Below are 14792 nucleotides of genomic sequence, written 5' to 3'. Positions count from 1 at the left end.
GAAATGTGAAACTCAGAGTCAGGTGCTCTATCTAGTTGGAAACTCCCAACTAGACACAAATAGCGCCAGGCCTGGGTTTTTCCTTACAGATTTTCTAGTTTAACAAGCTGGTGTTGGGGTGGGGGGAGTTAGCTCTCCACAACATGCTCAGTAGTCAATAAAAAGAGACATTAGAGCTTAGTGGTCATGCTTTATAGGCTGTGAAATCCAGCAGACCTGGATTTGAATCCTCACTTCAATATTTATTGTTGTATGAATAATTTACTAACACTCTCTAACCATATCTATAAATGGCAGTAATACCCCGACCTCATAGGATAGCTGCCAGGAGTTTTCAATATGTATATAAAACTGAGCCTGGGCCATAGTAAATGTTCCATACATGTTACCTATTAAATCAGTTTGAACATAGGATTAACTACTAAAACAGAAACCCCAAACAACAAAATAGAAGTTTATTCCTCTCTCAAATAACTGTGGGCAGAAGCATTTTTGGGCTGAATGGCAACTCCGTGACATCAGACACCCAGACCCTCTGTCCTGATGCTCTTCCCTCTATATATAAAGTTGCTTTGGTCCACATGGACCAAGATGGCTGACTGTGATGTCTACACTCCAGCCAGCCACAGGAGGGAAATGAGGGAGCTGCGTACATCACTTCCACTCACATTCCATTGACCAAAAGTACATATGACCACACCTAGCAACAAGGGAAGCTAGGAGGTGTGACCTTACACTGGGTGGCTGTGTGCCCAGTTAACATCAGAGTCCCATGGCCATGGTCAAGAGGCATAGGCTCTTTCTTTTTAACTGAGGTATAGTTGACTTACAATATTATATAAGTTTCAGGTGTACAACATAGTGATTCACAGTTTCTAAAGAGGCTAAGGCTCTTGATCATGCACATCCATCAGGAGAAGCAAGGTTATGCTGTAGTAACAAACAGCCCCAGTATCTCAGTGGCTTAAAACAACAAAGGTTTGTCTCTCCTCAGTGCTTTCTGTTCAGGGAGGGTCAGCATGGGATTCTGCTCATTATAGCCACTCAGGGACCCAGGCTGAAGGGCAACCACCATCTCGAATGTTTCCAGTCATAGCACCCAGATGGGTGAAAAGACCACAAAGGCACTTCATCAGCAAATAAATGCTCTAGTGTGGAAAGGACACCTTGCACTTCTGCTCACAACTTATTGTTCATAACTAGTGCCACCCATCCAGGAGGAGCCAGCATGTCTGGTCTTCCATCTGCATGGAAGGAAAAAAGAGCAGATTTAGGGGACCAGCACCAAGGACCACCACCCAACATCATCCCTCTGCGTGTGTATTTAACATCTCTCGGCCTCGGTTTCTCTGTAGTAAAATAAGGATAAACTTAGCAATACCTACTCTTCCAGGGAGTTATAAGGGTACAGCTTTTCTATAACCTCACACAGAACTAGGTTGCGTGATGTTGGAGGGCGGAGGGGCTGAGGATGGACTTGAGCTGCTGGTTTGCTCTTCAGGGTCATGTGTGAGCCGAGTGCACTTGTTCCCCTTTCAGACAGACTGTCCGGACTTTCACACGGAAAAGGTCATTTTTGCAGCCCCAGGGGCTCAGGGCGGCACGGAGGTCAGCGTGGAGGTCTACTTTGAGCCCAGCCGCCTGGGCGAGAGCAAGGGCATCCTGAGCCTGTCATCGCTTGCAGGAGGGGAGTACATCATCCCCCTCTTCGGAGTGGCTCTGCCACCCAAGCCGCAAGGCCCCTTCCTGATCCGAGCCGGGTACAGCATAGTCATCCCCTTCAAGAACGTCTTCTACCACCCAGTCACCTTCTCCTTCATCGTGGAGAACCCGGCCTTCTCCGTCCGCGCCGTGGACTCCGTGAGGCCCAAGAAGATCAACAACATCACAGTCTACTTCGAAGGAAACCCATCGGGCAGCAAAACTCCCATCACCAGCAAGCTGATTGTGGCCTGCCCTCCCGGTGAAGGCAGTGGCGAAACCGGCCTCAAGTGGATTTATTACCTGAAGGGGATCACCCCCTAGTTGGAAGCAGGGTCGGCTGCATCATCGGAAAGCTGTCTTCTCAGCCTTGATACCTGTGTGTTGCTCCAGCCTGGCGAAGCAAAGAGAAAACAGCCCCAAGTCTAAAGGTCTTAACCTCCAATTCAATGAGAAGGGCACTTATTTCTGTATTATATGAACTCCAAGTATCTACATGAAATATAATATTCCATATTAAACATGATAACTACACAAAACAGAGCTATATTTTACTTTGTAAAGGCAAGTCTCGAAATTTAGCATCTTAACATAGCTCCAAAGCCCAAGCACTGTGTCAAAATCCTCCTTTTTAACAAGATGACCCAGATATCACACACATGACCTTCTGTCATGCCACACATAGCGGTGCGTGATGCTGGGCACCACAGTTTCTTTTTAAATCCCATAATGGCTTAAAAATCCCTTAGACATGACTCTATTTTGATGTGCTTTTTTATTCTGCTTTCACATAAAGGCCAAATAAGTCACTATTTTCAGAGCAGTGAGCAGACACATTAGGGCAATTATTGCAGGGACAGGGGCCGGGGATGCTCCCTCCATCTCTGAATCCCATATCTGTTCCCCAAAGAAAGTTCTTGCTGAAGGCCAGGTCCTGGAGAGACACAAATAGAGACCCGAGTTCCCCACCCCACTCCCAGCCCCCTGCGTGGCACTCAGCCTGTAGAGCAGTGATTCTCTGCCCTTGACTCTGGTCCAGACCCAACCTCCCGAAATGCTGATTTAATTGATCCAGGGAGGGATATGGGCATCATTTCTTTTCAGCCCATAAGGCAGCTGAGAACCAGTGCTACAGATCAAACACCCACCTGGCCATTAATGCTGCAACTGAGTCAGGGCTCTCCTTCCAGAGGGAGGACCATGTCCGTTTGATGTGTTTAAACTGCAGCCATTCTGTGTGCATATAAAGGGTGACATTCTAAGTCAGTCCTTCCTTCAGAGGGAAAGCACTGCGGAAGCCCCACGTCCAAGGAGGAGTGAGCATCTGCCTCCCCCAGGCGCTTCCCGGGTCCCGCAGTGGGTATTAATAGAGCCGCATAACTGTAAGCATCACCCATTGGAATAAAGATGGTTAAAGTCTGGCCCCGGAGCGGACTTCCTTCTGCACACACACACACACGCCCTCACCTGAGGGTCCCCTCTCCTCATCCTCTCCAGCCTACCTGCAAGAGAGGGAGAGGTATGAAAAAAGATGGCCATTTGGGACTGAAAGCACCAAAGAGGTGGTTCTTGAACATGATTCCTGGACCAGCAGCTGCAACATCACCTGGGAATTTAGCAAAACTGCAAAGTCTTAGGGCCCACCCTTGACCTATTGAGTCAGAAAATCCAGGGGTGTGTCCCAGCAGCCTATGTTTTAACAAGACCTTAGAGCTATTAGAGTGTTTTTAATGGAGGGAGATTCTTAACCTCTTTTGTATCGCCCCCAACCCTCAACTCAGTACACTCCATGGCAAATGAAGCTTTTCCTAAAGTTTCTGCAGATGCACCCTTAATAGACAATCCATTTTTGTCACCACCAAAGACACTGCTGATGGGACTAAAGACAAAAAAACTAGATGACAGATACTCCCAGTGGTTAAATGAGCAAAGAAACACACTAAGTAACAAACTGAGAGGGTGCAGATCTCAAACAGCAGGTCCTCTGACGAGCAGTCTGAAGAAGCCAGTGGTTCTCAAATTTAGCATCAGAATCACCCGGAGGACCTGCTAACCCACAGACTGCTGGGTGCCCCCTCAGAGGCACGATTTAGTAGGGTTGGGTGGGCCTGAGAATCTGCATTTCTGCCCAGTTCTGGGTGATGCCGTCGCTACTGATCCGAGGACCCCACTGTGGTCATCGCTGAAGCCTCAGCGCCTCACGTCCGCATCACGTGGGCACTCAGTGGGAATGCAGGCTCTCTGGCCAGCCCCAGGTCTTCTGAATCAGAATCTGCACTTTAATGGCATCCCCAGGGGGTATGTGTGCACAGAGCAATGGAGAGCACTGCTTTGAAGGCGGCCAGCAGGACGTGAGTCTTTGATGCATTCGCAGCCCTAATCGTCATTAGAGCCCTGGAGAGGAGTCTCACCACCTCTGCTTGAGGCCTACTGGATGAAATGCACCCCACCTCACCGCCCCCAGTGTCCCTCCTCCTGCCCACTCCCCACAGGCATGGCTGGGGGAGGGGAACAGTTGGCCCACCACCACCTTCTTCCAAATGGGCACTTTTTCAACACTTTTAAACCTAGTTGATAAACAGTCATTAATACTGAAGAAAACATGGACAAAGCCGCGTGGAAGTTGGCTCCAGCACCACGGGCACAGAGAGGTGAGTCTAGAGCCCAGAGCCTCATAGGCTAGGGTCAGGGAAGAGACCCTTCTCCTTGGGACTGTGTGCCAGCTCAGACCCTGCCCCAGCATAAACCCCCTTCCTGGATGACTTGAGATGGGGTACATCACTTCCCTTTAGGTGGTTCTCACGGGCTCAAAAAAGACAATAACCAATTGTTCTATATTGGCAAATCTGGAAAGTTAAAGTAGCTCCAAAGAGGGCTGGAGGGGAGGCCTGGTGAAAACGAGCATGCTAACACAAGCTAGTGGAAGTTCCATTGGACAGAATGCGCTCTCAGCAAAGTGGACCAGGAGACATCTCACAGGAGGGCAGGGGTTCAGGAAATATCAGGGCCCAGGTGAAACAATTCCAGAGAGCACTTTGCACAGAATATGATGTGAATGGGGCTCCCTAATGTTGTTCAACACAGAGGCCCTGGTGAGTGTGGCACCCTAACTCCAACCACTTCTTTAGGAGAGACATGCCTCAGATCAGAGGCAATGTTATTGTGACATCATGAGGGCCTGTGAGATCTCAAGAAGTCCCAAGTGAGGGATCTCCCAAGCCTCTTAGAGCCTCAACATGTTGTCCTGACACCCCTGCAAAATCAAATTGCTGTTGGAGAATCTGCTTTGCAGAGTTAAGACTTAGGTATAATTTCTTATGTATCACCAGTACCCTCTTGCCACAATGCCCATAAGTTATGTAACAACAATGAGACATCATCATCACAGATGCAGAAGAGTTACAGCTGTGAAGTGATGGACACGGTGCAACCAGGCGTATTATTATGCACTAGTCTGGAGGATTCTGAGCATGGCCAGGGCTGGCCACTAGGGACAGAGAAATGAGCATGTAGAGAAGGCAATGGTGGCCCTTGTCTGTTCTCAGCACCAGTGCCAGTCCAGTTATGCATAAATAGCCTTAACTAGTTGACATTCTCCAAGATATTAGAGAAAAAAAGACAATTATTCCAAGAATTTCTGAATTAAAGGTAGGACAAAGCAGAGGTTTGGGCCTTAAGTGAAAAACTGGTTTCTTAGCAACCTAGTCAGAATGTGATTTCAGAAAAAAAGAGTTACTTCTGGTAAAAAAAAAAAAAAAAAAAAAAAAAGTCCTAGCTGTTTCAATTATTAAAAACTGTATCACATTACGACCTTTGGGAAATTCGTTTCACCTTTAAGAAAAAGCCAAACGAAACAGTAAAAGAACACATGAAATACTGCATTAAATATGGATCTAGTGGAAATAAGTACACACTGGAAAAATAGATCCAAATCATCCCCATTGTTTTAATTTTTTCCATTGTTTTGCATCAACCAGCATCAAAATTCTAATAACATAAACATCACAAGATGTTTAGAAATGCCCTTATCAGTGCTACTTGGTATCAGGGTATGAGGAGGAAGCTATTAAACACTACGTTTTCTTCTGGAGATGAATCTAGGTTTGGGGCAGTTTTCAGATTGTTGGTGCACCCACCTTCACTTGTGAGATTGTGTTGGCAAAGGTTTTAAAAGCTGTGAAAACCCCACCAGTAAAGAAAAGCACATTTTTCATAGATTTTTCTAGACACAATTCCTCCATGACTTGCTGAGTTTGAGGTTAGCTCCTGTACAAATTTTCTATATCTGCACAACAAATTATCACAAACCTAACAGCTTGAAAGACACAAATTTCTTATTTCAGTTCCCATGGGTCAGGAGTCCAGAGTGGATTAATTGGGGTCTTGGCTGAGAGTCCCACAGGCTCTGAGGGAACCTCAGCCAACCTCAGTCCTCATCTGAAGACTCAACTGGAAAAAGATCCTCTTCCAAGCCCCTCAGTGTGTTGACAAAATTCATTTCTTTGCAGCCATTTGACTGAAGTCCCATTTTCTTGGTAACTTATCACAGGGAACAAGCTTTATCAGCTAGAGACCACTCTCATATCCTTACCAAGTGGCCCATCATACACACTTCTCTGTTGTTACTATTGGCTGTTCGAGGCCAGCAGGGAGAAAGTCTCCTCTCCTTAAAATCTCTTCTGACTTCTTTTAAGGCCTCACCTGATTAGGTCAGACCCACCCAGAATAATCTCCCGTTTTATTAACTCAGAGTCAATTGATTAGGGACCTTCATTACATCTGCAAAATCTTTTCTGCTTTATAAGATAATAATTATTATAATTTTTAATTGTAATAATTGTTACAGTGACAGCACATCATATTTACAAGATTTGTTCACAGTCAAGAGGACATATACAGGGCATATACCCAAAAGGGTGGGACTCTGAGGGGCCATCTTAGAATTCTGCTACCGTAGCCCCTCATTTGTGTCTGATAATTCTGATCTATGGATTGAGGATAATACTCCATTTTCAAGATTGTTATGAGCTTTACATGTGTGCTTTTCACTCATTAAAGAAAAGTACCACCAGTGTTATGTTCATATTGTTTTTAAAAAAAATGAAACAACAGGCCCCAAATTGAGTCATTTGTGCTAAACCTATGTCAACAAACCAAGACTTAATATCTAACCTAACTAGTTTCAGCTTATCCCAACACTGTGACTACTAATTAGTCAATCTGGAATTACCTGATTAGCTCTGGTGAGGTGATTTGTGTGACAGACACATCCCCCTCCCCAAAAGAAGGTGACATGCCTGAAACAATCCACTTCCTTCCTGGCCCCTTCCCCTTTCTGCCTATAAAAGCCTATCATTTTTTAAAAATATGTATTTTATTGAAGTACAGTCAGTTTACAATGTAGTGTCAATTTCTGGTGTACAGCACAATACTTCAGTCATACAGGAACACACATACATTCATTCTCATATTCTTCTTCACCATAGGTTACTACAAGATATTGAACATGGTTCCCTGTGCTATACAGTATAAACTTGTTGTTTATCTATTTTATATATGGTAGTTAATATCTGCAAATCTTGAATTCCCAATTTATCCCTTCCCCCCACTTCCCCCTGGTAACCATAAGTTTGTCTACTATGTCTGTAAGTTTGTTTCTGTTTTGTAAATAAGTTCATTTGTCCTTTATTTTTCTTTTTTTTAGATTCCACATATAAGTGATATCATACGGTATTTTTCTCTCTCTTTCTGGCTTACTTTACTTAGAATGATATTCTCCAGGTCCATCCATGTTGCTGCAAATAGCATTATTTTATTATTTTTATGGCTGAGTAGTATTCCATTGTATAAATATACCACATCTTCTTTATCCAGTCATCTGTCGATGGACACTTAGGTTGTTTCCATGTCTTGGCTACTGTAAATAGTGCTGCTGTGATCATTGGGGTGCATGTGTCTTTTTGAATTAAGGTTCACTCTGGATATATGCCCAGGAGTGTGGTTGCTGGATCATATGGTAAGTCTATTTTCAGTCTTTTGAGGAATGTCCATACTGTTTTCCATAACAGCTGCACCAGACTACATTCCCACCCTTTTCCCCACAGCATGTATCGTTTGTGGACTTTTGAATGATGGCTGTTCTGACAGGAAGGAAAGAAGGGGGTGGGGGGAGGGAGGAAGGGAGGAAGGAATTTGATTTCTCCTTCCAGCTGAGATGGAATGATAGAGATCAGATGTAACTTGCCCAGCTGAAACAACTAGTTTCCAGGCTACAACACAGGTTGAGGAACTAAGAACCCAGCTGACTCCCTGAGTTGGGGAGATAAAGGTAAGTGTGGGGAAACAGGTAGCTAGAGAGAGGCGATAGCTCAGTGGTAGAGTGTAGGCCTAGCATTCAGGAGGTCCTGGGTTCGATAACTGGCAGGAGAGGTGGGAGAGGCACGCTCTGTCTTCCTGCCGTCTTCCCATATTACATGGCCTCCTCATGCTTTTCTGTGTCCATTTCTGTGTCTCCTTCCCACCGACTCTGTCATATTTGAGGCCCTCTTCCTGACCCTGTAGCTGCGGTGTTCTCTCATGGGAATACTGCAGTTTCCTTCTGTCCAACTAGCCCGCCTTCCCCAGCGCAGCCTCTCCAGGCTCCCATCAGAGGCACCAAGTCAAAGCACAGACCTGAGCGTGTCACCCTTACTGCTGGAAACCCTTCTCTGGCTCACCTCTCCTCTCCCCTTGTCTCCAGCCACACCTTCCACGCACGAAACTCCTGACGCCCTCCCCTGAATACATCAGGTTTCTTCACGGACCCGTGCCTTTAGCCACGTTGCTCCCTGTTCTGAGATCCCCCGCCTTCTCTGTTTTCCGGGAAAACGCTTGTTAATGATTCTACGATCTGACTCACACGGCACCTCCCAGTCAGCCCCGAGACACTTGCCTCTGCGGCGTCGCTTGTGCTGTGTTGCAACCTGGACTTGTTTGTGTGTGCATCTTGCCTATCGACCCAGGCCTAGTTCACCACTGTTCCCGGAAATAATGTCAGACACAGAGAACCTTTTGGGTGCGTGAATCGAGGGCTAAGCAAGTGCTGAATGAAAGAGATGGAACACTGCACCTTTTAGTCTTCAGCAAGACATTCACTTGCACTCTCTCAGATTCTAGAATCTTTCAGATTCCACTGTTCCTTGTTCTATTGTAGACAAGGGAAACAGAGGCCCAAAGAAGGGAAACAACCATCACCCCCCTAGCGCCTCCCAGTCAGCAGCAGAACTGGGGAAGTCCTGCCCCGAGACTCTCGATTCATCTTCGTAACAGGCCATCTCTCTCCCTCAGCCTTGGCCCTCAAGCTTGCACCCACAGGAGCAGCCTGCTTCTGCTGGTCCTGAGCTCCTCTCTTCTCTCTCTCCAGGCTGGTCTGGGAGTTCGTGGCCCAGAACAACACCGTGCAAATCAAACATGTGATCCAGACCCTGTCTCAGGAGTTTGCCCTGTCTCAGCACCCCCACAGCAGGAAAGGGGGCCTCATCGGCCTGGCCGCCTGCTCCATCGCACTGGGCAAGGTGGGCCTTTCTCCTGGAGGAACAGACACACCAGCCATGGCCTTGACTCTGACCCAGCAGGGTTTTACAGACCTGTCATTTTTCGCCATCCTCTCCACACCTTAGGCCAGCAAGGCTGGCTCTCTGGCCTTGCCGCCTGGTTCTCGGGCACGGCCCCTATGCCGGGAGGCTGACTTGCGGAGGGTCTTTTAGCCCTGCCCTCACACAGAGGCCTGAGCATCTCCATGGGAGCTGGGGGCTGGGGCCTGGGGCCTGATCCAGTCTGAGCTGCTTCTCCTCCTGTTCCATTGCAGGACTCGGGGCTCTACCTGAAGGAGCTGATCGAGCCGGTGCTGACCTGCTTCAATGACGCTGACAGCAGGCTGCGCTACTACGCCTGCGAGGCCCTCTACAACATCGTCAAGGTGGCCCGCGGCGCCGTGCTGCCCCACTTCAACGTGCTCTTTGATGGGCTGAGCAAGGTGACCGCTCCTCCCTCTAGCTGGGCTGAGTTCGTCCCACCCACCTTTTTCCCAGAGGCAAGCGGAGCAGATCAGCACCTGCTGCCGGGGAGGCTTGTTGTCTGTTGAATCTAATGATACATGTTTTAAATGGGCTTGTATTTATGTTTGTTTTTCCCCCCATATCTGTGTTAGCTTATTTTTTATTGCATTTCATTTTATGAAAGCATCAGTCCACCATGAGAGTCAGAAACCAATCATTTGAAAAGCACTGTGGATGCTGCACACCAGAAACTGAAACATTGTAACTGACTATACTTTAAGTAAAAAAAAAAAATTTTTTTTAAGGAAAAGAAAAGCGCTATTGGGGGAGGGTACAGCTCAGTGGTAGAGTGGGTGCTTAGCATGCATGAGGTTCTGGGTTCAATCCCCAGTACCGCCATTATAAATGAATAAAGCTAATTACCTCCCCCCACAAAAACGAAAAAGAAAGGAAGAAAGAAAACAAAAGCACTAACTTCCCTTATCAAAGGTGAAGATGGTGAATGCATAGTGCAGACTGCATTTCCCCTGTGAGGAGAGCACAGGCTCTAGGAAAAGCTCTATTAGAAAGGCTTTGGGGTCCCTAATAGCCTCAGCTTCACCCTCAGCTTCTTGGGGTTCCCTCCCTGAAGCTCTACTGCCCTGCTGACGCCCCAGTTGTTTCTAGAGGATCCACCTCACAGCTGCTCCGTCCTCTCCTCCGGGAGTGGAGAGGGGACCCAGCCTTGTAAGGTTGAAAACCCTTGAGGGAGCCCACCAGGAAGCAACCACCTGACCGGTGGCAGCGGGTCCCGTCCAGAGGTACCTGACCACATCTGGGGTCCACTGCATCTTGGCGCCTTTACCAGGTTCCATTTTGCCTCCCCGCCTCCCATACTTTCTTCCCGGTGCACCGAAAGAGGTGCCCTGCAACGTTCCAGCCACACCAAGGCCTTGGCGGTGGGATTTCAGTGGATTCCTTGTCTTACATACTGACTGTGACCCTCTCTCCACCTCTGTGCCTCTCGTAGTTGGCTGCTGACCTAGACCCCAATGTGAAAAGCGGATCTGAGCTCCTGGACCGCCTCTTAAAGGTATTTGTACTTGGTCTCCGCTTTTATTTTTAGAATCTCTTTCCTTCATCTGTCTGTACAGCTTATAAATTCTATCACTGGCACACTCTGCCTAATTTAAAAAATGTTTTTCATTTACATACAGTAAATGAAACAGTGTACAGTTCTGTGCCAAGTGTATAGAGTTATGTCACCAGAAGGATCAAAATGCAGGACTGTTCTATCACCCCTAAAGTCCCCTCGTGCTAGCCCCACCCTGCAGCCAGCAGGGGGAATGAAACAGGCCATTCATGCTAAGCTCACCAGAGCATTCAATCCAGACCACAGAGATGTAGGTAGCGTTTTGCCTTTTGATTTGTTCTTTTGACCTTGTTTCCTGCTTTTAATCCATCCATTTTGCTTGTCCTTCAGGCTGTGAGAGCATGGATGCTCTGGGGGCCTCTCCTGCCTGGCTCAGGCTCTGCCATCTTCCCCCGCAGCACCTAGCCCCTGGCCCCAAGCAGCTCACATGCCTTTGACCCACAGAACATCGAGACAGAAAGCAACGGTTCAACCTGCTGAGCTTCATCCCTTTGTTGTGGGAGAGGATTTACTCCAACAGCCAGTACGCCCAGCAGTTCATCATCTCCTGGGTAAGGTCCGGTCCCTTGACACTCCTTTGTCGGCTATAATGAGCCTCTAGCTGAGTAAAGTCTGCTCTTTAGCACCACCTGGGTGCCTCCTGTGACCACAGAGACACCTCTTTGTTATCCCTCTATTACTCAATGACACTAGATAAACCAAAAACGTACTTAGTCGGCTTTGACCACAAAGCCCATCATGTTTGCCCCTGAAAAGGATACGGTTCTTTCCTTGTCCTCAGAATCACCCAGATACCGCCTTGAAATCAACCAAAACAACAGCCGCTTGCACCCCCTCCCCTGTGGGCCCCTCAGTTCCCTAAAAAGCCTCAGCAGGGCCCCTTCTCACTGGCCAGTCCCAGAGGATGGGTGAGGAGACACAAGTTCTTAGGCTGGTGACTTGCCCTGCTGGTTTCTTCCCCAGCCCAAACCCTGGTTCTGGAGTCCGTGCCAGACATTAACCTGCTGGATTATTTGCCAGAGATCCTGGATGGACTCTTCCAGATCCTGGGCGATGACGGCAAAGAGATTTGGAAACTGAGTGACAGGGGAGGGACAGGCTGCCAAAGCCCTCGATGCATATACATATCCGACATCCAACAGACAGGCAGCGCTGGGAAAACAAGAAATTGCTCTCTTCTTCCAGATCCGTGTGCTTCCCGCTTTGAGGAGCTAAGAGCTCGTCTACCCCAGCCTCTGAGGAGCACTCATCTGACAAGTGTATCCCATCAAGTGTGGTCCCCCTCTGGGTGGATGACCCAGAGCAGAAGTGGCACTGGTGGAGGCTCCTCCAGCCCTGGCTGGCGTGTGCTGTCTCCCTTCCCCTCTGCTCATTGGTAGGTGTCAGGTGGTCCTTGGAGAATTCTTGAAAGAAATTAAGAAGAACCCCTCCTCCAGTGTTAAGTTTGCCGAGATGGCCAGCATCCTGGTGATCCACTGCCAGACCACGGGTGAGTGTGTCAAGGCCCCAAGGCCACCCCCCTCCTCAGAAGCACCTTCTGTCTCACCATCTGGGAGAGAGGCCTGGTTGGAGTGTGAATCAGAGTGACAAGGTTATCTTGGAGTGGTGGGTCCTTGTGGGAGAGAATCTGGTTCTCTAACAAAACTGTAACTAACCAAAATCAGGAATTAAAAAATGGGGAACCTTATTATATATCCTAATTTACTGTTTATCAACCTATAGTAATATTAACTATATTAACTATATTGTGGCATAACTTTTTATTGTATAAATAATATATGATGCTCAGGTGTGTAATTTAGAATAATATATGATGCTCAGGTGTGTAATTTAGAAGGAAAAAGTGTTTCTCAATCCCTACACAATGAACATCACAAAACACGGTTGAAAAACTAGAGAATACTTACATAAATGGAAAGATATCCCAATTTCCAGTCAAGATGGTGGAGCAGCAGGACCACAAGCTTGCCCCTCCTCACAACTACAACAGAACCATAACTGACTGCTAAACAACCATCGAAAAATAAAAGACTGGAACCTAGCAAAAAAAGATCTTCTTCAACTGAAAACATAAAGAGGGAACCATAGCAGGGTGGTAGGAGGAGAGTACTCGCAATATAATCAGGCCCCATACCCCCCAGGGTAGGCGACCCACAAGCTGAAGAATGATTAAGTCACAGAGGCCCTCCCACAAAAGTGAGAGTTCTGAGCCCCACGTCAGGCTCCCCAGCCTCAGGTTCTGGCATTAGGAGGAGGAGGAGACCCCAGGACATCTGGTTTTGAAGGCCTGTGGGGCTTAACTCCAGGGGCCCCACAGGACTGGGGGAGACAGAGACTTCACTCGCTTGGGAAGCATACATAGAATCTGACGTGCACCAGGTCCAGGGGCAGAGGCAGTGATTTCATAGGAATGTGGGCCATGCCTGTCTGCTGGTTTTGGAAGATCTCCTGGGGTCGTAGGGGACAGCTGCAACTCATCCAGGGAACATAAAAGCTGGTGGCAGTCATTTGATGTGTTGATTGGATCATTAGCACCATGACCTAGCCCTACCCAACTAACTGCCTGTAGGCTTCAGGGCTGGGAAGCCTCAAACCAAACAACATACTAGGTGGGAACACAGCCCCATCCATCAACAGACTTCCTGAGCTACAAACGCCTCTAGATATGGCCCTCCCAGATGTCCAGGACCAAGCTTCACCCAGCAGTGGGCAGGCACTGGCTACTCCTGCCAGGAAACCTGCATAAGCCTCTAGTCCAGCCCCATCCACCAGGAGCAGATACCAGAAATAAGAAAACAACAATCCCAAAGCCTGTGGAAGGAATCCACAAACACAGGCCAGACTCTACACTGGGACCAGCTGGACCCTGGCCCTTGGATGACAAGAGAGGAGTGTACTGTTGGGACACACAGGACATCTCCCACAGAGGGCCACCTCTCCAAGGTCAAGAAACATAACTAATCTACCTAGAAATATAAATAGAAAGATAGACAATATGAAGCAACAGAAGAATATCTCCAAAGCCAAGGCACAAGATAATCCCAGAAGAAATGAGTCATGAGGAGACAGGCAATTTATCTGAGAAAGAGTTTAAAGTAATCATGGTAAAAATGTTCAGAGAACTCAAGAGGAATATAGATACACAAAGTAAAGTTTTTAGTAAAGAGTTGGAAAATATAAAGAATACCCAAACAGAGTTGAAGAAGAAAATCACTGAAATGAATAACACACTAGAAGAGACCAAGAATAGACTAAATGAGGCAAAAGAATGGATCAGTGAGCTAGAAGACAGGTTACTGGAAATCAGTACTTCAGAACAGAAAAAAAGAATGAAAAGAAATGAGGATAGTTTAAGAGAACTCTGGGACAACATGAAGCACGCTAATATTCACATTTTCGGGGTCCCAGAAAGAGAAGAGAGAGAGAAAGGACCTGAGAACTTTTGGAGAGATAATAACCGAAAACTTCCCCAACTTGGGAAAGGAAACAGTCACCCACATCCAGGAAGCACAGAGAGTTCCACACAGGATCAACCCAAAGAGAAACACACCAAGGCATATAGTCATCAAATTGGCAAAAATTAAGGATAAGGAGAAAATACTAAAATCAGCAAGAGAAAAGCAACAAATAACATACAAGGGAACTCCCATTTGGATTTTTCAGCAGAAACTCTACAGGCCAGAAGGGAGTGGCATGATATATTTAAAGTGATGAAAGGGAAAAACTTACAACCAAGAATACTCTATACACCAAGGCTCTCGTTCAGATTTGATGGAGAAATCAAAAGCTTCACAGGTAAGTGCTAAAATAATTCAGCACCACCAAACCAGCTTTAAAACAAATGTTAAAGGAACTTCTCTCGTCATCAAACTGTAAGAAAAGAGAACAAAAAGGAGAAAGAGAAGGAAAAAAAAGACCTACAA

General features: G+C 47.0%; 2 protein-coding genes across 2 annotated transcripts in view; both read left to right on the top strand.

The window, feature by feature from the left end:
- HYDIN (HYDIN axonemal central pair apparatus protein) overlaps nt 1-2449 on the top strand; it is a 374065-nt gene extending 371616 nt beyond the window's left edge. Inside the window, exon 88 of the mRNA XM_064489991.1 lies at nt 1540-2449. Within this exon, the coding sequence (XP_064346061.1) occupies nt 1540-2025 (486 nt within the window). The 3' untranslated portion in view covers nt 2026-2449. The remainder of the gene's footprint in view (nt 1-1539) is intronic.
- A 1854-nt stretch (nt 2450-4303) lies between these two features.
- On the top strand, nt 4304-12390 carry LOC135322180 (protein VAC14 homolog). Its single transcript, XM_064489990.1, has 6 exons — nt 4304-4352; nt 9082-9254; nt 9548-9715; nt 10747-10809; nt 11200-11420; nt 12055-12390. The coding sequence occupies exons 1-5, from the start codon at nt 4304-4306 to the stop codon at nt 11272-11274; spliced, it is 528 nt and encodes a 175-aa protein (XP_064346060.1). The 3' UTR covers nt 11275-11420; nt 12055-12390.
- The last annotated feature ends 2402 nt before the right edge of the window (nt 12391-14792 follow it).

The sequence above is a fragment of the Camelus dromedarius genome, chromosome 9 (assembly GCF_036321535.1).
Source record: "Camelus dromedarius isolate mCamDro1 chromosome 9, mCamDro1.pat, whole genome shotgun sequence".
In the NCBI taxonomy this organism is placed as follows: domain Eukaryota; kingdom Metazoa; phylum Chordata; class Mammalia; order Artiodactyla; family Camelidae; genus Camelus; species Camelus dromedarius.
Note: the sequence above shows the minus strand (reverse complement) of the source record. Positions and strands in the feature narration are given on the sequence as shown.

Coding starts and splice junctions, on each gene's coding strand:
- LOC135322180 (XM_064489990.1), top strand. CDS start 4,304: ATGGACAAAGCCGCGTGGAAGTTGGCTCCAGCACCACGGGCACAGAGA. Junction 9,255..9,547: donor GCTCCATCGCACTGGGCAAG/GTGGGCCTTTCT, acceptor GTTCCATTGCAG/GACTCGGGGCTCTACCTGAA. Junction 9,716..10,746: donor TCTTTGATGGGCTGAGCAAG/GTGACCGCTCCT, acceptor TGCCTCTCGTAG/TTGGCTGCTGACCTAGACCC.